General features: G+C 41.6%; 1 protein-coding gene across 2 annotated transcripts in view; it reads right to left on the bottom strand.

The window, feature by feature from the left end:
* Positions 1 to 650: 650 nt before the first annotated feature.
* hip1rb (huntingtin interacting protein 1 related b) overlaps positions 651 to 26,943 on the bottom strand; it is a 35,682-nt gene continuing 9,389 nt past the window's right edge. The window contains exons 2-32 of one of the 2 annotated variants that reach the window (XM_020650707.3): positions 22,514 to 22,577; positions 21,199 to 21,341; positions 20,534 to 20,590; positions 20,230 to 20,310; positions 19,481 to 19,557; positions 19,225 to 19,286; positions 17,583 to 17,723; positions 16,979 to 17,036; positions 16,557 to 16,632; positions 15,196 to 15,360; positions 15,034 to 15,086; positions 14,875 to 14,947; positions 13,543 to 13,726; positions 13,359 to 13,447; positions 13,148 to 13,264; positions 11,600 to 11,701; positions 11,180 to 11,374; positions 9,665 to 9,812; positions 9,449 to 9,535; positions 8,605 to 8,712; positions 8,249 to 8,385; positions 6,889 to 6,999; positions 6,736 to 6,794; positions 5,920 to 5,950; positions 5,740 to 5,802; positions 5,533 to 5,633; positions 4,308 to 4,413; positions 3,926 to 4,049; positions 3,788 to 3,849; positions 3,342 to 3,572; positions 651 to 1,775 (exon numbers count right to left, since the gene is read on the bottom strand). In XM_020650707.3, the coding sequence (XP_020506363.1) occupies positions 1,767 to 1,775; positions 3,342 to 3,572; positions 3,788 to 3,849; positions 3,926 to 4,049; positions 4,308 to 4,413; positions 5,533 to 5,633; positions 5,740 to 5,802; positions 5,920 to 5,950; positions 6,736 to 6,794; positions 6,889 to 6,999; positions 8,249 to 8,385; positions 8,605 to 8,712; positions 9,449 to 9,535; positions 9,665 to 9,812; positions 11,180 to 11,374; positions 11,600 to 11,701; positions 13,148 to 13,264; positions 13,359 to 13,447; positions 13,543 to 13,726; positions 14,875 to 14,947; positions 15,034 to 15,086; positions 15,196 to 15,360; positions 16,557 to 16,632; positions 16,979 to 17,036; positions 17,583 to 17,723; positions 19,225 to 19,286; positions 19,481 to 19,557; positions 20,230 to 20,310; positions 20,534 to 20,590; positions 21,199 to 21,341; positions 22,514 to 22,577 (3,114 nt within the window). In that variant the 3' untranslated portion in view covers positions 651 to 1,766. Of the gene's footprint in view, positions 1,776 to 3,341; positions 3,573 to 3,787; positions 3,850 to 3,925; positions 4,050 to 4,307; positions 4,414 to 5,532; positions 5,634 to 5,739; positions 5,803 to 5,919; positions 5,951 to 6,735; positions 6,795 to 6,888; positions 7,000 to 8,248; positions 8,386 to 8,604; positions 8,713 to 9,448; positions 9,536 to 9,664; positions 9,813 to 11,179; positions 11,375 to 11,599; positions 11,702 to 13,147; positions 13,265 to 13,358; positions 13,448 to 13,542; positions 13,727 to 14,874; positions 14,948 to 15,033; positions 15,090 to 15,195; positions 15,361 to 16,556; positions 16,633 to 16,978; positions 17,037 to 17,582; positions 17,724 to 19,224; positions 19,287 to 19,480; positions 19,558 to 20,229; positions 20,311 to 20,533; positions 20,591 to 21,198; positions 21,342 to 22,513; positions 22,578 to 26,943 lie in introns of both variants that reach the window. The other variant, XM_020650704.3, reaches the window with a different exon arrangement.

The raw sequence follows: 26,943 nt of genomic DNA, 5'->3' as shown, positions 1-26,943 counted from the left end.
AAGAGTTGTCAAATGAGGCACATGCGATAGAGAAGGAAGTTAAAAGTTAAAATAACATAACTTAACATTGCAAATGACTAATAAGCTGTTAGATTGCTATTATTAAACTCTTTTTAGACTATCGTGGTACGGTCATGTTTCATAAGTATCGGTCGAATATGAGAAAATAATTCGCATTTACAACTGCGTGTGAAGGCAGCAGCTCTCCCCACATTTAGGCTATTTAAAGACCTTCTGCGCATGTCATGATATAACAAGCATATTACCTTTTATGCTAAATGAAACTTGACCTAAATTACAAGCTACCTGAAAAGAGTAAAAAATAAAACCAACTTTGTTTTAGTTATAAAAATATTAATCAAAACATTTTCAATTAAATTAGAACATTTTTAATGTAAGTTACAGTCTTGGTCAAATAAAAAAGGTCATTAAGATTTCACTTTACCAGTACTTACATTTACATAGAAACTTAATTTCTTCATGGAAAAAAATACTAAAAACCTTTACATCAATGCCATAAAACCTAAAAAAGCAGTCTATAGCGTCTTTAACCTGTGATAGTAGTCTTCTAATTCTGTGTTAAAATCTTTAATAAAATACAAACAGAGAAGTTTAATCAGCTTGAACACCATCAAGCACTACAATGAGACTTTAAATCAAACATTTATTGTTCATTTTTGTTGGACATTTACACTTCTTACAAGGAGAAACCACCATTATCTTAACTAAAATATATTAATAGATCTGAGTGTATAAAGACATTTTTAAACAGAGGAAAGATAGAACATAAAAAGATGCATTTTAAGACCCTGTATGAAAAGCTCCCAGAGGCAAAGAGGACTTTAACATCACATTATTCCGCAAGCTAACCCTGAATTCACCGTATTTAGCCTAAAAGAAGCATTGATAATTACGGACGCCTACATCCGATAATTATGTACAAGCATTGATTCTTTATGCTTCATCAACATATCCAGGTCCTCCTCGATAGAGAGACATTCAAGAGATGAGTGTATGTATAAATTATACTTGGTGTGAGGTGCACACTCCTATACAAACTACGTGTTTTCACAGGTATCATTCAATGCAGTAGTACTTTTCAAGGCCTCGGAGACAATCTTTTACACTGTTGAGAAAGAAAGATGTTTTGCACACAAGAGGGTTGTAGTTCTTCATGAAGGCAAAGCAAGAGGTATGTTAAAACTTTTGCAGGAACGTGTACGCACAGAATGTGATTGCCCAGTTTCCTATATTAATATATATAACAACATAAATAGAACACAGTGTACATTTAGAAGAAAATGCTATGTGCTCTGCATCGAGTACCCCAAAACAGTGTGCAAAGATGTTTTACAAAGCTTGATGAAAAATCTATTGACAAGATATGCTTTCATTTGTGATTATCAGACTTCTAAAAAGAATCGGTACATTTCAATTTAACATTTTAATAAAGCAGAACAAAAATACTTTCACACAGCCTAAAAGTAAAATTTTAACCTTTCGTTTTTTTGTTTTTGTTCCCACATACTTAAATTAAAAAGGACTCTGTTGTGATGGCATACAGTGTAACTTAAAAAAAAGGGGTAAAGACATTGTTTCCCCGACAGGCATCCAGAGTCAAAAATCAGGCTTCTTGGCAGAAAACAAAGGAACAAAGAAAAAGATGATGCAGCCTTTAACTTAAGGAACAATCATTCACAGAAAGGCGTTTGTCCTCGGTCAAGTGAGACATTCGAGAGTGGAGCTTTTTCCTCTTCTGCTCAGCATCACTTCAACTGCAACGTAAAGAAGAGAGGACGTACTTTAAATATTCACACACAACATAGATACACATTCAAGACATGTTTCAGACTGCCCGCCCTAATCCATCTGAAAATCTGATCTGGGTGATATGTTAGAGTTGTTTTAAAATGCGACAACAATCACATTTCTACAGAAGCATCTTAGTCTAGACCAGTGGTTCTAAACAGCTGGGTCGGGACCCAAAAGTGGGTCACAGAGCCGTATCCAGTGGGTCGTGAATGTGTGCCTGGAAAAACGAATTGCGTCAAAGAGTTTGTTAAGCGCTTTTTAAACATGTTTATGTTGTTTTGTTTCTTTGTTCCGTCCCTTTTTTTTTTTTTTTTTTTAACGCGTGAGGTCCAAATTATTTTACATGAAATAATAAATCGGTTGAAAAATAACAAAACATTTCGGGGTGGGATTTTGTGTGGAGGAGTTGACGGTGGGTCCTGAGACTGTACCAGTGGTCTAGACGCTGGATTCATCGAGAAGTTTGATTAGATTTGACATATTTTTGTTTGTTTGTTTGGCACATCTAGTTTTTGCATAATTAGTCTTTTTTTTGTTTGGTGATTTGTAACACTGTGGGCACCTGAGGTCACATAGGTAGGAAGGCAGGTGGAGGACCAAAATGCACCTGTGTGGGGTGCTGGAGAGGTTAATACATGTGTCCCATGCATAGTAGGTGGGCTATAGTCCTCCAAGCAGGAGGCCCAGGTTTGAATCTGACCTGTGGCTCCTTTCCTGCATGTCATTCCCCACCCTCTCTCTCTCTCTCTCTCTCTCTCGCTGATTTTTTAATTCTATCCACTGTCCTACCTCCAAATTAAGGCATAAAAAGCCCAAAATAAACTAATTGGTTTGTTTTTTTAAATGCACCTGAATGAGCCTACGTTTCCTTTTTTTTCTTTTTAACAACAACAGGAGCCAGGATTTTATTTGTTCTTATTTTGGAAAATAAATCATAAGAGAGGCAGGACTCTGCGAACACCACATCCTGAGTTTTGGACAAATTGCCTCTACATTGGCAGTAGGATTATGAACTACTGGACTTTAATTTGCAACCTGTTGAATTGTAACCTCATAACAAATGAAGCAGTTTAAGACACTGCTTTCCCTTTTTCAACGTGGAAGCTGCATCAACTCCATGTTTACAATCTGAGTGATTGGATATTGTATTGTCTTTTTTTATCCTACTACAATTTTAAATATTCTATGTATTAATTTTAATATCTTATTGCTTTTATGTGTCATATTTTATTTTTTCATTTTATACATATTTTTTAAATTCTTATTTGTGTGCATTGGTCTCTCAATGATTTTATAAACTACTTTTTCATCAATAACTTTTCTGCACTCTCGTAAAGCACTTTGAACTGCAATTTAATTTGTCTGAAAGGTGCTGTATAAATAAAGTTTGATTGATATCTAGTAAATAACAAAGTGACAGTCCAAAAGATTTGATTTCAGGAACAGTCTGACAGAAAAAGTCTTATTTCCTCATATGAAACATGAACATCCTGATAAACAACACGTAGTCTGTTGGTCACTGCTCTCACCGGGGTTTTGGGTAGCAAGTTGGGTTTCTGAGCCAGCGCAGGTTTTCTCATGACAGCAGGCTTGCTGGGTTTTGGAGACATGGTGACAGGATGTCTCAGCAAGGAGGCGTCCCCGTTCCCCTCAGGAAGCTCCTCGAGAGGAACTCCGGCCAACTCGTAGTGCTTCTTCCTCAGCTCGCCCAGACGCAGACGCTCGTTCTCCAAACTGCTCTCTAACTCCAGCAACTTCACCTGGAGGAGCCGGAAACAAACGGGGGGGGGGGGGGGGGTTATTTACTGTCAACACACTGACCTGAATTTAACCTCTTTGCACAACGTCTAAAGTGAAATATAAGACGTGAATGTTTTGAATGTCTGATCTAAAATGTAAACAAAGTGAGGCACATGTAAACTTGCAGCCAGTCTCTGTTTAAACCCCCCCACACAATCCCACGATGAAGTCTCACCTGTGACTCCATTTCCTCCCTCCTCAGTTTGATGAGGGACATCCCGGAGAAGTCCATGGTGTCTGCACAGGGACAAAACGTTACTGAAAATTCAAATTCTTCTGAAATAATCACATACGCATATTAATCTGTACTCACCTTTTTCCTCCAGGTGTTCCTGACCCGTCCTTGTCGAGGCCACCACATTAGCCGCCATTTCATTGACGTGGCGAGAAGCCTGCTGGAGCGACGTCAGCTTCTTACTGTTTCGGTCGGCCTTCACCTGAGAGCGGAGGAGATGACACAAGACGTCAAGCGTCTAAAAACATCTTCACAAAGTCACAGAAACAAAAAGATAAAAGTGCTAAAACAGTGTGTTACAAAAGAAGAACAAAGCGGTCGCTGATTCAATTTAATGTTGGTGAATTTGTTCTTTCAGGTGATGAAATCATTGCTGTACTTAAAATCTGAATGATTTCACAGCTGCAGTACCTTAAAAGCTCTTCATCAGAATGTTTCTTTCTGGATATGAGTAGATTACCTTCGATGCAGCGACCAGCTGAGCCGTGCTGGCAGCGATCTCGTGGGAGCAAACGATCAGCTCTTCATATTTGCCGGTGTGCAGCACCACCTTATCAGCAGACTCCCTGTGGGGACGCAGGTCAAGAGGAAATGTGACTTTATTTATCCCAGAGGGTGATTCTGTTCCACAGTCCAACCAGACCATGCATACATTTACAAACGGACAACAGAAGGAGATTAATCAGAGACAATAAAACAAAAATCTGTATTTGAAAAAGGCGAGCGATGGCAGGCTGATACCCTCGTGTGGTCTCTTTGGGCAATGACACCCACAAGGGCCAGATAAGAAGCACAGTTTGAGGACAACAGAAGTCAAAAAATATGCAAGACATTCAAGGATATGTCATATCAACCCACTCAGCGGCACAGCCAGAAAAACGGCTGAATAAGGAATCTCCAACATTTCCTGAATGAAAAGGAATTATTCAGGACATTTGTCTCTAAGACCTGTATAGTGGCTATTTGTCCAAAAACAAAAAAATCTAAATAAAGTAATATCAAACATAATCAAATGACCACTGATGCACCATGGGGGATGTGATGTACGCAGGCAGAAGAAGTCCAATGTCCATGCAAGAGATCTGCAGTTTATTTAAAGAAAGCAAACAAAAGAACAAAGAAAATCGTGTCTCCTGCTGTCTCTCTTGTGCTGATTAAAAAACCATAATCCCACCCAGGTGCATGCTGGTCCTCTACCTGCCTCTTACTTAAATAACCTCTGGTGCCCACAGTGTTACCCAAATACCTAACAAAATACTAATGCAAATCTAAATTTACTAAACAAATAACTAGCAAAAGAAAATATTACCCAAAATCTATTCTAAATAAAGAAAACGTGTAGAATAATTAAATAAACAACAACACCCAAATATTAATAAACTAAATACCAAAACTCATTCTAACAACAATTAAATAGCTCCAACAACTTGATTATTAAAAAAGGGTGAAAAATATGAGAAGAACTGGATATCGTTGTAGCCAGGAGTGATGTCTTGGCATGTGTGTGAAGAACTCTGCATCCTTCTCCTACAAATGATCTTGGACTGAAAAGATCTCAAAGACTTTAAAAGACAATCCATGAATCTGAGGAAGCACAGATTCATATATATCTACTTATACATTCAATTCATATGAAGTGACTTTCCCTGATATTCTCATTTCTAAAGCTGTAATGTTTAACTTACACCATCTCTGTGGCTCCCCATCCCACAGCCTTGGCCGCAGAGATGAGCCCCTCAGTCCAGCGAGAGTTTCTTGCGTAGAACTCCTGAATCGACGCTGCGCCCTTCATGGAGACAAACATGACAAACTCTTAGTCCTGCTTGTTGTCGTTTTATTTTCTGAATGAAGCAGAGCGGCAGAAACTCTCAGACCAAACGGAGCTGACTCACCTTCCCTCCCTCCACGATCTCCTTCTGCAAGTCTGTGGAGGCTATGATCAGCATGCGGATGGCCTAATCGAAGAGAGGTAAGAGATAAGATGATGTTATTTCAAAAGGCATTCAGTGTATGCAGGATAGACGAGGAAAGACAAAACAAGTATCCGCTGAAAACAGTCCAAACTAGCGTACCTTCATCAGGTCTGTGCAGCTGTAGAGGATTCTATACGAGAGAAGAAAACATTGGGATTTATACGTGGTGGCATGTTTATCATGTTAACAATGAAAAGTTAGGAAAAGGTGAAAGAAAAGACGAGCAGCAGGAAATACAGAAGACGCATTTTAATGTTGTGTGCGGCACTTTTTAATAAAACATTGGATGGGAGATTTCAATAAGACAAACAAAATCTGATAAAAAAAGTAAAAGGAGTGAAATAATTCATAAGAGTCAGATATTGATAAAGATATTTTCAAAAGTAAAGTTATTAAAGGCTTTATATGCGATTTTTTGATCCAGCAGGTGTCGCCCTTGAGCACCAGCATGAAACCAAAACAACTTGCGCTGCATTGTTGTGTTAGCATGCTAATGCTAGTGATCTTTATTATGCTGGTATCTTCACACTGCATGTAAATTTACCTGAAATGAGCGTGATCTAGAAACACAGTTAAGCAGTGAGTACAGTATGTTATTCTTCTTTTCTCTAGTCCCTCAATTAAACAACTTTTATACTCGAGGGGAGGAGTCAACCAGCCGTCCCGGCGATGTAAACAAAGTGAAGATAGGACTCTGAAAACATCACAGACAGTGGGACTCGGGTGTTACACCCATTGTAGACAGTCATGACTCACAGAGTTATTTTCAGAGGATATACTTGATTCATATTTTATTTAAGGGTGAAAAATCACATATAAAGACTTTAAAGTCTGTAATATATCTTAAATGATTCATAAACTTTGATGGACGATGCATCTGGAAATAAATGTGAGTAATCCCATCATTTAACAAACCTTTCATTGACCTCCAGTTTGACTCCCGACGTGTCTTTTCTGGCCTGATTCATCATTTCCTAAACACAGAGTCACACAAAAAGGCATTTATGAGTACTATTAGATAATCAGTTCATCACTACAGGTACACTCATTACAGTCCTCATCACTCACATCAATCCTGCGGACCGCCTCTTCAATAGCCGCTGACGTTGCAGCCATTTCTTTATCCACCAGATCTCCGAGCTCGTCCTGACGAACGTCCATGCCTTTGGGTCGCAGCTCCTGCAGAAAACAAGAGGGAAAATTATTAGTATTTAAAATAACTCAAGATATTTGTGCACTAATGACTGAGATAATCACTCAGTGAGGAAACCCCTCACCCCCGTTAAGTTCTTAAGTCTTACTGATAAGTTACAGAACCTACTGCATGGCCCTCAGTGGCCACCGTAACCTAAACATCATGCCAACTTCAGCAGATCAAGGCTTTGATTATGAAAGTGATGGAAGACGCTGGTATCACTTTCTCTACCACACGGCCCCTGATTGCCCCCACGACCCTAAACATGAAGCTAGACTGGCAGCAAGAGCCATGAGACCCCCGCGGTTATCAAGTGGGAATCTCCCTTCACCGATGTGATTCTCACAACACCTCGAGGAGGCTCGACCGTTAGCTCCAGCTTCACAAAACCATCGGTATCCAGTCGTTAGAAATGAAAATCAAACTGAACAATACTGTTAAGACTTTCTATGTACAACATTTCTATGAAGAGAGAGAGAGACTAAAACACAGTTTGAAGTGCATCAGTTTCCATGTTCAACACCCACTGAGCCTGACTCAGAGCCAGAGGAAAAGTCTAAATTTATTGTTTTGCCGGTCTTGGAAAACAAAATCGTAAAACTCCAGCGAGGAGCTTTTGGTTTGTTTTGATTGACCCCATGTGGACAAAGCTGTGCGCCTTTTTCTCTTTCCTGATTTTTGTCCTGTACATTTCAAAGTTGTGTTTTCTGACAACAACAAAAGAAACTCTCATCCTGCTGTCTTTAAACAGTCAAATGTATCACCTGCATAAAGTGAGGGTCCCAACAGATCAACACTTGGTTTTGGATTGCTGACAGACGGTTATGTCACTGAGCCAGGGAGGAAACAAGTCTTTGTTGGAATATAAAATAGAAGCTAAATATAAATCACATTGCAGCATCTGTCGCTCTGTTTGGAGCTAACCCACATTTAGGTTTATGCACCATCAGCAGACTCGGCAGGACGAGAGGAGGAGCTCAATTCTGGCACTTAACCACAGATGTTGACTATGAGGGAGTGAATTAAGACAAGGTTTATTTGTAATTTAAATTTGTATGTAACAGAAATGTCCTGCAGTAGAACAGATACAAGCAGGAAGCTGTCAGTAAAACACACTTCTGCACAGATTCTCCTTTTCTTTTGTCAAATAGTACAATGAAATACAGCGCTTCAAAGTTAAGAGTCTATTCAATTAAACCTGAAAAACAGATCATCAGAGTTAGTGTCCCCCACCTGGCCCAGGTGCAGGATCTTTTGAACCACTATGCGGACGGAGGCCGGGTCTGCCCTCTGGAGGGAGGTCTTGGACTTGAGATCTTTGAAGAACTGCAGACTTTCAGTGGCACAGCCTCTGCAGTTCTCCGTCAGTCCTGCAGGGGGTAACAGAGCAGTCATCAACTATGAAGCGTAACGCTGCACGTTAAGACGTCAGAAAATACTGCAAGAGGCGTCTAGAGTTTGACATTCAAAGTCAAAAATCTGAAATGTAGCTTTGCATGTGGACAAATGTCCTCCTGGGAGATAAACACAATAATAACTAAGATTACTCTCTCGGCATTTCACCAGTTATAGTTTCAGATATTCCTTACGGTCTGCTTGGTCAGTGGGCGCCATGTGTGCTGTGGCGCTGCCGTTGATGATTGTATCCGCAGCCAAGTGGGAGAACTGGGTAAGAGCCCTGAGCAGCCCTCCAGCATCTGGTTACAAGAGCAAACAGAGAGAGAGAGAGAGAGAGAGAGAGAGAGGGAGAGAGAGAGAGAATGATGCCACATAATAATAATTTAAATCCAACAGAGCAGCCTCACAACATCTCAGAGGATACAGAGTTAATACTGTGAGTAAACACGTGTGCAGAGGCATGTACATCAGTATGAGATGTCAGAGTGTCAGGAAGTAGTTATATCCGTTTCATATTAAGATGAGGCTGCATTTTATGTGTGTTGTGTTATGTGTTTCTTTGCTTTTTGATCAATCAATCAATCATCTTTATTTGTATAGCACTTTTCATACGACAAATGTATCACAAAGTGCTTTTCATCAACATTTAATCAAACAGCAACAACATGACTCCCTCCCCCACCCCTATCCCACAATCCAAAAACTAAGGTAAAAATAAATAGGTAAGAACAGGTACTGAGGAAACGCCATCATTTATTCTCAAAAAGGAAACACAGGAGGTTTTAAAATGTAATAAAACTAGATGAAATGAGATTCATTCAGGTAGGTCTTGAGTTTGCTTTTAGAAATGTAGTATATAAAGGGGTTCTCTTCTTTTTTCTTGGATCGTATCGTTTCTTTTTCGTCCAATGATTATGACTCCTTCATCACATTCGTATCAGTTTTACTTTTGTTTTGAACTTCGATTAAAATGACAAACAAACAGCCTCTGACAGTGAGCAGGATCATGTCGAAGTCAAAGCAGAGAAAACTTACCACTCATGTTACTCAGATAATCTGCATGACCCTTTTTCACTTTGTCTATGGAGCCCAGCGTGGCCTCCGCCCGACTTATGAGGTAATCTGCGTTATGAGGACAAACAGAGGATCAAAAAAGAAGAAGCTTTGTTTAAGTCTCCAGAATGAAAATAAATATATTAAGATACTCTTCAAATCTTTGTCTGCTGTGCAACGGTTGAGTCGTGGTCTGACCTGGAGAGCTGGTGCAGCGTATATGAAGAGGATCATCCAGTTTAGCGACGGCATCCTGGACGATGTGTTCAGCCTCGGTGATGGTTCCCTGCAGCAGAGCGAACTGCTCCTCCAGGAGCTTCTGCTTCAGCTGCTCCTCCTGACTCGACTACATGTACGCAGACACAAATACACAAAAAACTACACTGAAAATATATCTGCTTCAGAAAGTCTCATGCAACCCATGTTTCCAATTTCAGGTTAAAAGGTACAAAGCTGGGGGAACAGCATTTGTACAAATCCACAAATGCTGTTCCCCCAGCTCCCATTACTAAGGTTTAATCAACAAGAAGATTCACAGTCAGACTTAACAAAGCTTCATCACCTTTCTAGTTCAGGTGAAATGAAGATACTAAAATACTTTTACTAAACTCGTCTTCCTTACGAACAATGGATGCGTTCCAACTATAGAGGTCTTCCTTTAAAAATGCCCACCACGCTCTGCCAATGAAAGGCGTCTGATCCAACCTTCACAACAGGGTCCTAAGTCTCTGACTAGACTCTTCTCCTCTGTCGCCCTCCGGTGGTGGAATGAACTTCCAAACTCCATTTGCTCTGCAGAGTCCCTCTGCACCTTTAAGAAAAAGCTAAAGACCCAGCTCTTTCATGAATACCTACTAACTTAATGATGATGGTCTCCATATTATTGATGATGATGATGGTAATGACGATGGTTTTTGTTTGATAACGACGACTTATAAGATGGTTTCTATACTGATTAGAGCTCTCAAGAACTGCCCTCAATGTTGTGCTTTGCCTCTGGTCACTTCCTGTCAGCACCTGTGTGTCCAATCAGACTCAAAGCTGATCGTTTGCTCTTACTGACATTGTTCCCTTTTTTCTAGATCCTTGCTTGTGTTGTTCTTACTCTCTGATGTACGTCGCTTTGGATAAAAGAGTCTGCTAAGTGAATTGTAGAATTGTAGGTAGAGCTGAGTGCTTTCAAGCTCTTCCCTTCACTTATGTGTTCATATGCTACAATATGTCTGGATGAATCACTCAAGATTACACTGCAGCATACTCTTCCTGCACACTGCACATTGTCTGTCCTAGTATAGCTTTCCCCTGCAGCCATGTTTGTGGTATATAATGTATATGTTTAATGTCATCCTTCACAGTGGATCAGATGGAAGATTTGTCACAGCATGTTTTCCAATATGCCTTGAAAATACATACTATGAGTAGGTGTGAACTTTACAATATAGGTCTGAAATGCATGTTAAATATTGGACCGAAATGGACAAAAAATATCAAATCATCATCGTGTAAGGGACTGGGAGTGTTGCCTTGAAACATATCACAGTACTGCAGTCCAGCCAAGTGCACAAAAACTGCACAGTCACCCTTGGGATGATTGGTTTTTCCTCTTTCTTTATCTTGAGGAGGCAGACTTTACATTCTGCTGAATATAAACTAATGTCTAAAGCAGAGTCTCACTGCTCATACTGCTGAGCTCGACCGTCCTGACTGACTGACCTTCTCCTGCAGTTTGCCCTGCAGCTCGCCGACCTCCCTGCTGCTCCTCTCTCGCTCCTGCAGGAGTGACGACTGCTGCACCTGCGCAGCCTGCCGCAGAGAGGACAGCTCCGCCTCCTTCTCGCTCACCGACCGCATCAGACGCTCCTTCTCTGCCTGCAGAGACGTCATGGAGCTGCTCACTTGCTCCGAAGTCTGGCAGAGAGAGAGAGAGAGAGAGAGAGAGAGAGAGAGAGAGCGAGAGAGTGAGAGAGAGAGAGACGAGGGAAGCCAGAAGAGGCAGATGGCTGTAAGTGTCGGAGAGAAAGTCAATCCGGAAATGTGTGAAGCGCCTCAAGCCTCCAAAACAACAGAGCTGGTGGTGCATTAGCTGATCGTTGATGTTATATAAGCGTCATTCTGATACAGGTGCACACTCACCTTCTCGCTGCTCTGCAGAGTCGCTCTGATGCGCATCACTTCTGCCATCTTCTCATCCAACTCTCTCCTCAGCTTCTCCATCTCAAACTTCTGCTCCTCCAACTGTAGCAAAAAAACAAAAAAAACAAAAACATTTTTAAGATAAATCCACACTGCCAGCTCGCGGCCTTTTGATCGGTACAGGAAGTCAGACTGTGCCCTTTCTGGCTGCTTTTGAAGAATGCCAAGGACAAAAACAAGGGGCTTTATTCCCTGTTGCCATTGACAACCTTAAATCACCAGCCTAACTTTGCTGTTTTTTATGTTGTTTTTTTTACGTGTTTCTGCCTAAAATTGTTTTCTTTGATTATTTACTTTTTATTGAATTTTTTCTATTTTATTTTTGTCACCTTGACATTTCATTGCTATTTATTGACCTATAACCACAGCACAGCACTCGATTTCTCTTAACGATGCACTCTTTGGTTCTGTTTTTTTAAATGTTTCAGCCTCTAGCTCCGTGTAGTTTGAACACCTCAGTGTTTAACTTGAGCTGCTGACTTTATTCAACTTTAATTTTATTAGTCTCCCAAAGGAAATTAGATCTGCAGCAGCCATCCAGACACAACAGAAAACACAAAAAACAACGTCAGAAATATGAATACAGACACACACAGAGAGTGCTGCAGCAGCTGTGTACCGCTTTCTAATGGGACATATACTGTAGATGACGTAAACCTGAATATGTGCTAAGGTTTTTCCTGCCAACAGCTATAGTCGTCTGTAACTTGTTAACAATTCTTCCTGCAGAGAGATACGACTCAATCAATCTTTATTTCTATAGCATATTTAAAACAACCTTTATTGACCAAAGTGCTGTACAAGCGTAAAAAAACACAATGTAAAAAAAACAAGTAAAATAACATATAGAATGAAGCACAATAAAAAAAACAATAAATAGAAGCATGAATAAAATTTCAAAATGTCAAGCTCAAATTGTATTAATTTGAGCTTGACATTTTATGACTCAAAACTGGTTGGAGTGTTTCCATCGTTACGCACACATTGAGGTGTTTCAGGTTTTAAACAGAGTAATCAAAGAGGTCTTATTATCCAGACAGACAGAGCAGTTAACTCAATATTTGTAAGAGTAAATTCAGAGCGAAGGGCAGAGAGAGAGCGAGAGAGAGTGTGAGTTGATGGAGCGTGCCATTACACACAGGAGTTCCAAGGACAAGAAACAAAATTCAATCAACATCTGTCCCAGTGTCTTGCTCTGCCAATCCGCTCCTCACCTCTATAAAAATGAACGCATGCTCCCTGCTCAGTTAGTTAGAAACTATAAAACTGGTCGTGGGCCTCATCTGCGTGATCTTTTTTTGTCAAGTTTGTTGTTTGTCCGAGAGTAAAAAGATCTAAAATTGGCATGAGATGCTGTTAATATTCTTCTTGAAAATACTAATTTACTGAATTTGGGGAGAAGAAAGTATGACGTTATCGTAATAAACGCCAGCGCCCCGGGAGCTTTATTTTAAACTTTGAATCAAAGGAAAACGTTCATTCACAAACCTTCATGTCCGCCTCCTGCTTTATTCGATCGACCTCAAATGACAGCTGCTGTTTGGTCCTCTCCACCTCGTCCTGGGTCTGCTGGGTGGCTGACAGCATCTTCACAGTGTCTGCACTCTGTCCACACATGAACACACTTAAAGTTACCGCGCACACACAGCCGGGTGATGACATCTAATTAAAAATCACACATCTGTGCTCTGGTCTGTACCTTCCTCAGGAGCTCGGCGTGGCTCGACACCAGCTCTGTGTGCTTCTCCTTCAGCTTATTGTAGCGCTGCTCGGTGGCCTGCGCTCTCTCTGCACAGCAAACGCAAAAGGATTATTGTTCAGCGTTTGACCAACATGTTGTCATCATAAATGTAGGAATCTAGTTTTTTGACTGTGTGTCTCACGTTCTGCCTCGAGGAACGTGAACTGTACACTCTCATGTTCGGCGTTCCGGCGACGTGTAGCCTCCAGCTCCATGCGCAGTTGCTCATTTTCCACGAGAGCGCGTTGTTTCTGTGCACGCTGTTCTTCCAGCTCCGCCTCCAGGCTGTTGATCTGTGACTTCAGCTGTGTGATGTAGCGCTGAGCCTTTAGGAAGGGGAAAGAAAGATCAGCATTGAGGAACAATCTACTGCTGTCAGTGCCAATTCTGTTAAAAAGAGTCCCCTGGCTCTATTTTCAATCAATCAGGTGCTGCCCCAGTATTTGTTTTGCTAAGCCGCCTAGCCTTAAGGTCTCATATTCTCCTCCTTTTTAACCAGTTTAAATAATTCTCAGAGCTCCTCAAAACATGTGTGTGAAGTTTCTTGTTCTAAATCCACTCTGATCCTGTATTTGATCATGTCTATAAACCCCTCTATTTCAGCCCTGCTCAGAACAGGCTGTATCTGTGTCTGTACCTTTAAATATGTAAATGAGCTGTGTCTGACCACGCCCCCTCTCTGGAAGGACTTGGGTGTACTCAGTGCTTTCTCGCTCCATGTCCTATTGTTTACGGTGAGAAGGCAGACTCAGAGGGCAGAACAAACACCTAGCTGTGGGAGTGTCACCCACCTGGGGGAGGGGCTACTGCCCTTTGTGATGTCATGAAGGTGAAATCTCCAAACGGCCTGTTTGAGCACACATTTTCTGAGAAGTGGAGCAGGCAAAAGACGGAGAGGATGGACTTTTCTAATTATTTGGGGGTTTGTAGACAGACTAGAGACACATTAATGTTAGAAAAACACGGTGAAGAGGATTCTGCGTAATATTTGACCTTTAATATGTTTAGTGTTCAGTTTTTTTTTTTTCCTCTTTTGTTGGTTTTGTAAGTTTCTCCATATTTATTAATGCCTGTGCTGACACCGATTTTAAACCATCTGCACTCACTTTCAAGAGCACAAGGTGCTTTTTAAAAAAAAACTATAACAGCTCGTCTTGTGATGATGCTGTCCCAATTTATCTTTAATTTTTTTCTTGAGGTCAAAAAGGGAAAAAAAAAAAAAGAGGACACTCAAAAAGAGAGGGGAAAAGAGTGCAAGCAGGAGTGTGTGACGTCAATACTCCAAACTGCACAACCCTCGTCTCGTTCAGAGGTTACTCGCCACATTCCACACGTCAGGAGCAGCATTTACATCCGCCCAACACATGACCCAGATTCCTCAGCACACACAGATAGCCGAGCCCTCGATCGTCACAACTCTCTTTGTACACACTAGAAAGTCTGACACTTGAGCACCATGTGATAAAGTCCTTACCTCTCCTTTGACTCTCTCTAACTCAGCTCTCAACAACTCCAAGTCCCGCTTCAGACTCTCGATCTGGAGATCCCTGCAGACAGAAAACACCCCGTCATGATGTGCTCAGACAGACGGCGTGCTGAACAGAAAGAAACAGTGAAAGAAGGCGACACTCACCTGTCATCGAAGCCTCCGTTTGGAGGACCAAATGCCTGATCAAATATGTCCAGCTGCTGAGAACCAGTCAAATGATGAATGAAAAACAAACACATAAAGATGACTACAGAGTCACACAGATCACATTTATGAACTCGTGCTCCTGTGACTGACGTGTCTTACCTGTGGCTGTGACTGCTGGATGCTGGGTGAGTCGCTGACCTCGATGAGCGGCTCGGGGTCGTCGTCCTCATCTTCCTGTTGCTCCGGTTCGTCCTCGTCCGGAATCACCACCACCGGCTTCACGTGTTTCGCCAACGAGGCCGCGTGCAGGAAGTTCGGAGGGGACTTTTAGGGAGAGAAGGAAACTTGGTGATTATGATGTTTGCATATTTTTTCAGACGTACATATACGGCTACAACGTTGGATATTCATACTGAAAGTGGTCGAGGTTTAGAATCGGAAAGTAGACGTGCACAGGAGTGATGCCTCAGTCTTCAGAGCTCAGTCTGCACGCCGCTTTAAAGACTTTTATGAGTATTTAATGGCCGTGTTAAACCGGAAACAGTTTGTAACGGTTTAAAATGTAAAAAACTTGTTACAAGAACAACTAAAAAAACATCACAGATTGTCTTCTATAAAATATGAATGTGAGATTTCTACAGTGAATATATCTGTACGTCTACTTTCATAAAATGTGAATGTTCTTTCTTTCTTTCTTTTCTTTTTTTACATTTAAGCAGGAAGCTGTCACTCAGCACCAAAGTCGTCCCTAAAGCTGCGTTCCCACCAAGCGGTCCGGTTTTGATCAGTCCAGTTTGGTAAGGTAAACCCTGATCCTGTTTGCATTTCCACAGCTTACCAGTTGGTAAGCCGGATGGCTATAGCCGTGTCAGCTTCATAATAGCGTGACATCAAAGCAGTGCGAGACAGTGCAGCCCGCCAATAAATTTGAAGGAGAAGAAATGAAGAAGAAGAAAGTATTATCTTGCCCGACTGGACAGAGTTCGCGGATAGCAACTGATTTATTTATTGTTTGTTTTTCTGTCTGACTTCTTCGTGGCTTCTTTATATTCTGAAAATCTTAATAAAAATATGGTTTAAAAAAAGAAGAAGAAGAACGTGACACAGTTAACTAAGGAAGACAAAAGCATTTTCAGTTCTTTGTTCTCGGCATGTGGCTGTTTATCACAAGAAATTGCAACGTGCTGATATTATTCACAAAAAAGAAAAGAGAAAACAGCTTTGATATGAATCATCTTGTAATCCACGGGATATTCAAACATGGCGCCTTTTGTGTTTGTCCTTTATTACCACTGTTGCAAAAGAGATTATTCTTTCGACCAATCAACAGACTGCAGAGTGTACAGCTCAACCTTTAAGGGCCGGTACTGTACGGGTTCTTGGGACCCCAACAGAAGGGTAGCAAAAAAATCGGATCGGTTATTTGGGTACCATTCCAAACTTTTGACGGTGGAAACGCTGATAAATGTGACCCAACTGAACAAGACCACTTGGTGGGAACGGGGCGTCTGCGCTCTTACATCAGGCAGCTTTGGGATCTGGATCAGTCTCTTGAAGTAAAACATGTCTCTGGCTTTGTTGAAGAAGGTCTTAAGGCTGTGGAGAAAGGACAACATGTTTTATATCCATGCATAAGATGACAGCATGTGTAACACAGACTAATGTCTCAAGTGTTTTTCTACTTTGTTTTATTTTAACATGACTTAATGAGCAATGAAAAAAGCTATTTTATTTAATTACATAATCTTTTATCTTTACAGACTGACAAATCATAAAAGGGAGGAGGGAAGGAAAACAATGAAAGGAATATTTGCATGTGTTTAAAGTGCTGTGGTGAATGGGTGAGGCTGGATTGTGTTTACACACTTCCTATAACAATAAAAACATTCTCCCTGCTCTGATGTGTTGATGCAGTCATGGCCTGAAGGTGTGCACGTCGTACCTGTGGAACTGGTCATGGAAGCGATCACGGTGTCCTTGTAAAGTGTCGGCAGGTAGACCTGACATCACAGACATGACACACAGATGTAATGAGAAGGCAATGTTTTGAGAAATGATGAAATCAAAGAGTTTAAAGGCTTTATATGTGATTTTTTGATCCAGCAGATGTCGCCCTTGAGCACCAGCATGAAACCAAAACAACTCGCGCTGCATTGTTGTGTTAGCATGCTAATGCTAGTGATCTTTATTATGCTGGTATCTTCACACTGCATGTAAATTTACCTGAAATGAGCGTGATCTAGAAACACAGTTAAGCAGTGAGTACAGTATGTTATTCTTCTTTTCTCTAGTCCCTCAATTAAACAACTTTTATACACGAGGGGAGGAGTCAGCCGGCCGTCCTGGCGATGTAAACAAACTGAAGATAGGACTCTGAAAACATCACAGACAGTGGGACTCGGGTGTTACACCCATTGTAGACAGTCATGACTCACAGAGTTATTTTCAGAGGAGATACTTGATTTATATTATATTTAAGTGTGAAACATCACATAGAAAGACTTTAAAGGGTTATCTGCACTTAAGTGAGTAACGACTGTTCTTACAGGAGTGCAGCTTGAACAGCAGCTTGACGGTGAAGTGGTAGAGGTGACTGCAGTCCTGGATCACTTGGATGAGTGGAGACAGCCGACACTGGCCTGACGTGAGGGTGGAGATGGCGATGGATGTGTTGAGCTGTCGCATCACTGTGGAGAAAGTCAGAGAGGAGCAAAAGGTCGATGTTAGGAATCCCTGAGTGACTCTTCTGACTGGGTACCTGAAAGATGCAACTCAGGGTGAAAATATCATCTACACTTTAAAACACTCGCACTGTAAAGAACCCCAATGAAGGACTACTACTGCCACCGTCTGATCTACTGCAGGTCAAACAAACACTCAGTTAGTTCTTCTGGTACTTGAACACCTAGCTAACCACAGAGGAAGTAAGATTGATCGATTGTATTTTATTTATGTGTCATGCACACTAAGTGCCTAACCCTCACAGGTTTATAAGACACCACAAATTCAGTTGCAGTGCTTCAAAAATTCATACCATTACGAAGTTGCACGCTCCTTTCACAGCTACGTCTTAAATAGTGTCTTCTGTCTTTTCTCCCAGCATGCTTTAAAAATAAAATCTGACACAAAAAAAAGGTTTCTTCTTCTAAAGCACAACTCAGGTTGTTCATAACCATCTAACGAGAAGAAATCACCGTTAATGGAAGACACTTTTCTAAAAAAGTACATCTTTATGTTGTCATAGATGGGACAGAAAATGAATCTCATGCTCAATTTCATCAAACAAACTCGTTCTTCTTCTCGCATTACGTTACCCTGCCGCTCTCTAAAGCTAAAGTTTAAAGTTTTTGAATGTATTGATTAAGACCAGAGGTTCTCAACTGGTCGAGCCTCAGGATCCGCCAACAACTCCTTAACCAACAATCACGACCCAAATATCCAATATTTTTCAACCAATCAGATTTATCTAATGAAAGATAGAAGTGCAGTTTGGACCTCAGGCGGTAGAGAACATGTGACAGAACAAAAAAGCACTTCATAGACTTTTGGAAAGTATTTTCTTTTCCAGCCACACATTCTCATCCTGCAGAAAGTCCCACTTTTGGGTCCCAAACCACCAGTTGAGAACCACTGATTTAGACTTTTCTAAGGAGCTTTCTCATGAATAAATTAAAGGGAAAACTTGTGGTGGCGAAATGATTATTGTGAATGAGGCCTTTTGAGCGGAGGATTTTTGTGCAAACGACTCTAAAAACATATTTCTGCGACTGAGAGAAAATCTACATTTAGACTAAAGTTCACTCTGTTTAGAGTTCAGCTGCATATTGGTGTTGACACATGATCCTGGACCTCCACCCTGCAGGCCTCAGAGCAGCACGTCATCTCATCTAAACTCAAGGAAATCAACTGAATGTCATCTAATTACAGACATTTCCTCCTCAGTTAAAAACACAGGAAGCTGGATAAAGTGATGAAACATGAAGTCATGGAGGTGAAAAATGTTCCTGTAGGAGGGCTAGTGAATGTGAAAACAGGCAGGACAAGAGTTGCTAACAATGACATTTCTGAACAGGCATCCTGGCTTTTGCACATAAATAGATAATGTCAGCAACGCTCTACTGTAGCTCAGGTTTCTCTTCCTTGTGAGAGACGGATAAGGAACATGGTGGGAGGAGTTTTGTTTTTCACCTGTCTCTGCCAGCCGCAGCTCCGCGTCCAAGTAATCGAACACCTCCACTGTGAGCTGGAACCTGCGGGGGAGAAGTCGATACCTCGGTTAGACAGAGAAGAGGCCCCACGGAGACACAATGACGACGTGACCCTGTGAGATTAAACAAGGAGGCAGGGCTCGTCGCTTTCTTCCTGGTTTTGTTTTCCGATGGCAGCTGATGTTCTCATGACTGACAGAGATTTAGATTCATTGCTGCAGCGTTTAGACACTCACACATTATTAACATCTGTTCCCGCAGTGCGCTCCAGGACTTCATCCGTGACCTCCAGGTTTGGTGGGATTTCCGAGTGCTGCAGAGAGACACATTTGAGGTTTAAGCGCCATTCACATTTCACTCCTTCATCCATTACATGTTTTTAAAAAGGAACCCTGTATACCAGGACATGTTGACCTTAGTTATTTGCACATGAAGTTGGAAAACTAACACCATCGCACTAGTCCCAGTCTCGTCTCCTCCCCTCAACACGTGCTTTCACACTCCTGATATTTTCAGGAAGAGCTGAATGTGTGAACGCAAACAGCCACATTTTTCCACTCAGACTTTTTATCTGGAGTTTCTCATGCACGCCCTCCCTAGTATTTTTCCGCAGAAAGTCCGGTTGAGCTGATGAGAGAACACAGCAGGATATAATCAGGAGACGTCATCTCGAGCGAGAGGGAGGAGGCGGTGACGTTTATAAACTGTGACCTGTGACTGTAATCACTCCTCCAGCATAGAGCTCATCACTAACACAGAGCTTGTGTTCAGATTGTGAATGTTTAACTGGGATAAGAATCCAACAAAGAGAAGAAGAACGATGTAGCCTTGCAATGTAAACATCAACGGCAGCCTGCGGGTTAATTAATTTAACATGTGTGTAGAGAATACATCATTACTAATCCAGTAAGGTCAGCATGCTCTAATCCATGGGGCTCCTTTGAACAGTTCATCTGGTGCGAGACATCAGAGAAGACGTTCTTACCTTCACATGAAACTCCATTTTAGTGCAGAGCAGCTTGGTGTACAGAGCCACCAGCTGTCCGTATCTGTCGTGGAGGTTGCTCTGCAGAGGAGCGGACGAGAGAAAAATGACATTAACAAACAGTTTTTAAATACTGATGTCATCAAGTTATAGCTTCCATTTTGCCTTCCTGAAGTGACATGAATAACCTCTAACAGGACGTCCAAGTTAACAACAAATGCACCATTATTTTATTTTTTTTGCACATTAATTCAAACATTTAAAAATAATCAGTAGCAAATAAAAAAATGATGCAATGACTCACCCATAGCTGCCCAATTTCAACAAGAGAGCTGTGATGTCTCATGCAGTCTTGGAGGACCTGTGCAGGCGGACAGCGTCAATAAATAACTCAAGTAACAACTTCCAATCGCTGCAGATTCACCAGGAAAACAAAAGGCTGTGGTTACACTAAGAAATTAACTGTGCATTTAGTCTTTGTATGTTTTATGTCTGTGTTGTATTAAGTGACTCTCTTACTGTGACCAAATTTACCTACGGGCACAAATCAATTAACCTGAACTGGAAAAAGATTTCTCCTTTAGGACACATCCTTACAGTGCAAATAAAAATGAAGCAATGTTCAATGTGTAATGAGACATAATATTACAAAGCCTCCTGGATTTTGTGGACTTTTCCAGGAATTGTTGTGGCAGTAAGTGCCTGATATTGCAGCAGCCTTTAAGGCAAGGTCACAAAAACAGAGGATTGGTCAAATGTGCATGATTTTGCTGACATTGCAACTTCCTGCAGGGACTGATTTGTAGTTTTTTTCTAATTCAGAAATGTTATATTTCCCAGCTTTAAGTTGAACTGGTGATACATCAGCTTTCCACTCGTTGACAACCCAACAACACCTCAACTTAAAATATCATCACGGTAACACAGAATGGAAAAGGGCAGTGACTGAGGGTCTCTCGGGGGTCTTACGTTGCGGTGGCCGTCCCGCAGGACTTTGTGCAGTACGTGGCAGAACTTCCAGCTGAGGATGGAGCTGCTGGCGAGAGGGAAGCCCAGAGCGTAGGACCAGAAGGTGTATGCTCCCTTCTCCCTGTGAGTCCCCAGGATGATTCCTGATGTTCTGTTAAGGAAGCACACACTCACAAAGAGCTGATGGAGGAAATGAAAGCTCAGTGTCCAGGAAGTGTTTGAGTTTTTATCTCTTGTATGACATTACTTTATCCACCTTTGGCAACTCTTCATCATTACCCTGTTTTATATTTGCATTAAATAAAATCGGCCTTTGTCTCCCTGGACTCTACATTTCCTTTAGGCACCAATATCCTGCTCCAAAATACATCAAATATTAACATTAACATCTCCTAAAGTGCTGTTTCATGATCATATAATTGCGCTCCTTAACTGTATTGACAAGTACGCCTGGGTGATGAAGCGATAACAACATTTACCGCGATGTGTTTTTCTCAATATAAATATAACAAGTGTTCTTAAGAAAAGTTTCATAGATTTAAATAACCACAAAAACGTTGGAAAAGGGGGCGCTAATGCGACTTAAATGCTAGTTGCCACCCGACATTAAAGAGACAAAAAAAGATGATGAACAGCCAATCGTGTCGCAGCGATATGGCAGGCCAACGGATGTTTGGAGTGGAATGGAAACACAGCTGAAATGAGCGATAGCAACACACACAGGAGAAAACATAGCCGACCATAAAAGCCGATCACCTTCAGGAGTTTAGAGGTATTTTAGATATTTTTACAGTCTGACAAAAAAACAAAAAACAGAAGTGCTCTGTTAACTGTGCTGAAGACGAGCGCAGCTAAAACGGGCAACACCACAAAACTTTTGCACCATTTAAAACAATATCACCGGATATTGCCAGTAAGTGTTACTGCCCAGCAGCAAACTGTCATATCAGCGTTTTCCAGCACCGTGCACTGAGCTTATGATGGTGAAATGTTCCTCTGTTCAAGTAGAGTTTGTCTTCTTCTGACAATTAACCATCTGGTTTCTTCAACTTTCACTCAGGAGCAAAACTCATGAACATTTGTCGTTATCGATACCGACTGAAATGAACATTTTGATCTCGATAACGTTTCCCAGCCGTACTGACAAAGAGATAAAGACAAAAGATATCAACCTTCTCTGTCTAAAAAGAGTAATTGAAATATGAACGAGCTTACAGGTTGTCATGCAAAGGTACGAACCCATGACAACCATCAGCTCCATCAATCATCAGCAGTGGGATTCTTTTTTTTTTCCTTTTTTTTTTTTTAAGGATACGTCGTGCATGTTTCTCCTTCACAGGCGTCTCAGTCGAGTTGATGGCTTTGCTGATGCTGCTCAGCTGAAAGAAAAGGAGAAAAGAAGAAGAGTTAATCTTTGGACTTGGACGTCTTCAGTTCTTCACCCACACAGCCGTAAACTTGTAGGCTTTAAAAATAGACGTTACAAACAAACATGAGAAGTCAAAGAGAAGATAACACGCTGCACTGGAATGAGCAGAATGACTCAGAAACAATGACTCTGTTCACTCTCTCTCTGCTGCACAGACTGACTGTCAGCTCTCATCTTGTGATAAGATGGATTTCTCCTGACCCAGGAAGAGTCAGCTTTATGACTGTGATTGAGTCAACAACTCGGGCTAACCGCCTATCGAATCATCTGTGTGGAAAAGTCAAATGAATGTGTCGTAAATGCAGCTTAATGTGAGTTCAGGTCATAAGGTGATGAATGAAAAAAGTTAGCAAGTTTTAAAAACAGAGTCTAACAGAGAGTGATCGTCACCTGAGGCACAAGACACACACACAGAGATCTGTAACCGGCTGAGCAGGTAAAACAAGTGTGGCTGAAAAAGGAGCAGGAAGGGAGCGACACACAAACACAGTCTGGAGTCTGGATCTCTGAACTGCTGCTGGATCCCCATCAACATTCAGCTATTTCAAAGAAGCTCAGGTACAGAACACCACGGAGCACCAGAGCGCTCTTTTTTAAATTTCCCCTACAAAGAAAAAACATCGCACAAAAGAAACAAACTAAAGCTCACAGAAGGAAAATGTATCACTGAACATTCAGAAAATAAGGAGACGAACTTAAAGGCTTTATATGCAATTTTTTGATCCAGCAGATGTCGCCCTTGAGCACCAGCATGAAACCAAAACAACTCGCGCTGCATTGTTGTGTTAGCATGCTAATGCTAGCGATCTTTATTATGCTGGTATCTTCACACTGCATGTAAATTTACCTGAAATGAGCGTGATCTAGAAACACAGTTAAGCAGTGAGTACAGTATGTTATTCTTCTTTTCTCTAGTCCTTCAATTAAACAACTTTTATACACGAGGGGAGGAGTCAGCCGGCCGTCCGGGCGATGTAAACAAAGTGAAGATAGGACTCTGAAAACTCTGAAAACATCACAGACAGTGGGACTCGGGTGTTACACCCATTGTAGACAGTCATGACTCACAGAGTTATTTTCAGAGGATATACTTGATTTATATTACATTTAAGTGTGAAAAATCACATTTAAAGTATGTATATATAAATATGTTACGATTGGAGCGTCCTTATTGTGACTGTTGAAAAGTTGAGGTGTAAAGACTTTGAGTTGGAAGGTCAGACTCTGCAGCTTAAAAAAACTGTTTAGAGTGCCCCGCCTTGGGTCTCAAAAGGGTGCTGTGTTTTGTTTTGTTGGAAGGAAGTGTGCTAAAAATATTCAGTCAGGGAAAACCTTAAACTGTACAGACCTCTGTCCTACTGAGGGGTTTCAATCAACCACACCTGCTAGTTTGTTTCTGTAAAAACCTTTAGACAGGCGCCGTTCAGGAACAAAGAAATCTCACTGCTGACCTCCCCATGATGCTCAGCCTTGATTATTCAAAAGAAATATTCAACTAATATTGTTAAAAAAATATATTCTTATCCGCACCAAAACAGGAAAAAGTAAGATGTAAATAAAACAACCATGTTTTCTCAAGTGCCCCGTCTCCTTTAATACATCTGTTTGACCTCATTGTGTCAGCATCAGTATTACATAAGACATTAATCCAGCGTACAGTTTCAGCACTAACAGCAGCAACATCTTCAATCTCAGATTCTATTTCAGAACTGTAAAGCTCTTTTTTTGACCCGAGCTTTCAAAACCACCAGCCTCTGAAAATGTTCCCAGAGTTCCTCCTCCACACACACACGTCCCTCACAGCGGGAGATATTCACAATCTCTGGAGGCGAGACATGACGTATAAAAGACGCTGTGGAAGAAGTCACTGTAACTGTGATAAAATCTCCAAGATGGCAGACGAAGAAGAAACAAGAGTCTGACCCTACTGTATGATGACTGTTTTTGCATTTATATTAATGCTTTGTGCAATTGGATGTCTTTACAGTATAAACCTAAGATGGGGGGGGAGGGGGGGGTGGTGTCTTGAAGAACAGGGATCTTAATTAACAGAAAAACAAAGCACTAGTTGCAGGATATAAACGTCATCACCCCTGCCTGCTTCCTGTTGAATTTCCTGCTGTGTTTACACATCGACTCAATGTTTACCAGAGGCCTGGCAGAAGTCTGGATAAGGTCAGAGTGAAAAATCAGTTTGTGTTCACACATGCAGTAAGTTTTCAGGAGTTTTGTGCATGTGTGAATATGGCTTAAGTCTCTTCTGGCATGAAACTTGACATCATGATATCTAAGAGAAGTCTGGTTCTTTGATAGCAGCCTCAAAACGTAGGCTTGAATTTTGATTTATTTTACATTCTCTGAAGTCTGGCTCACACTGCAGGATAATCGGGCCGATTTGAGCTCCGATTCTTCCTTCCCGACAATCTCAGGGTCGCTCCTGACTCGAGGCTGCTCGGACCCGATTCTCTGCTCAGATTCTCCATCGATTTATTTCAAACATGTTTAATATTTAGAATTTAAAATCTTGAGGATTATGTCATGAAAAGGGTCCGGCAGAAGTCATGTGTGACTACAATATAATCACCAGAGACAAGGGAGGACTGTAGTCATGGCGACCAGCAGCAGGACGCAACCTGGCGTTTTTTTTTTTTGTTTTTTTTTTCACTTTTCTGTACAGATCATCAGTGCAGCACTTTTCTGAAACAGTCTCCATATATCTACGATTGTATCAACTTTTCTATATCCTACAACAACTTCCACTTCCTTCTCTTTCACTGACCGTCATCCTTTGTTTTTTTCAAATGAAACTTTATTAACAATTGTCAACGCTCCGTCCCGATTTCACTCGTACAGTGTGAGCTCTCCGGCCGTGCCCGACAATCGGGTCGTACGGTGTGAGCACGTCGATCTCATGGTCTGGTCGGGCGTCGTAAACGATTCAGTGCGAGCTGACATGCCACCCCGACTTTTATACAATCGGGGGGGAAATCGCACAGCGTGAGCCAGGCTTTAATAGATGTTTAAAACGTGAGACTCCACACTCAAAGACAAATAATGTTGTTGTAGTTTGTGGACAGAAACAAACAGCACAACACAGATTCATCCACCAACAGAGTCCTGACTAACCAATGGAAATCTTGCAACATTTCTCACAACTAAACAAAGATGGTGGGCAGCAGGTAGGAAGGATTGGCCATAGTTTGAGTACTTGTTTTACTGAGGATTAACATAAAAAAGTAGAAAATAAAATTATGGATAAAGTCATGGAGACTGGGTGAAAATGGGCTGCAAACACAAGCTGGAGCGTCTTCCTTCAGTCAGCTCGCTTTCCAACTGGCTATTATTTCATTCACACTCAGCAGTCAATATTAATAATAATAACTCTGTTTTGGGCGGAAGGCAGGGGCTTTTTGTGCCTTAATTGTAGAGATAGGACAGTGGATAGAGTCAGAAATCAGAGAGAAAGAGAGAGCAGGGAAGGACATGCGGGAAAGACAGCCTCCAAACATGGGGTGCACAAACAACCACCCTACCGGCGACTCTGAGATCAAAGTAAATATTAAATAAGTTGAATTTATGCATTTTGAGATCGGCGCAGCCACAACACAAGACACCATAAAAGTCCTCACATCACAGGAAAATCCAAGATAATCTTCAGAACTGTCAGGAAATCATGACTCTGCTTGGTTTTGTCTTTGAGGAGAATCATGCATCATACATCGGCCTGATTGTCTTGTGTTGTGTTCACCTCTTTAGACCCCATGTCACATCTTTGAAACGTAATCACATATCACTAGCAGGGAAAGCTAATCCCACAAAAGTCCCTAAATACACAACAGAAACCTGGAGTAACCACCCGCTCTCGTTCCCACACACACATAACCACTAAAACAAACTTGGCCATGCAACAGAGCACAGAAGGGCTACTGTGGCGTTCAAAGTGAGAGAGGGGTTTGCTGGTTAATAGAAGACCAACCCCCCCTCCGCCTGCTTCTGACGCAAATGAACTGCTCGTTCCTCGTTTACTCAGGGCGAGTGCGGTGGGCGAGCACGCAGGCCTGTGTGACAATGAGGGGTTTGTTTGGAGGAGGAAGGCCGACAGCTGGGGGAGAAGATTGGGTTGGATGGGGGCGCGGGCTCTGGCACACAGAGGCTGGCACTGAGGCCTCAACAGATGGCCGCTGAGCAGGGAAGGCTGCAGGGAGACGCTCGGGGTACATTCAGGATGCCTGTCAGTCAGAGCGCAGGGAGAGAGCGAGGAGGGAGGACGGAGGAAGAAGTCGATGGCAGGACAAAGAGTGAAGGTGACCAAATAC

The sequence above is a fragment of the Labrus bergylta genome, chromosome 2 (assembly GCF_963930695.1).
Source record: "Labrus bergylta chromosome 2, fLabBer1.1, whole genome shotgun sequence".
Lineage (NCBI taxonomy): Eukaryota > Metazoa > Chordata > Actinopteri > Labriformes > Labridae > Labrus > Labrus bergylta.
This window is presented reverse-complemented; position numbering and strand designations above follow the sequence as displayed.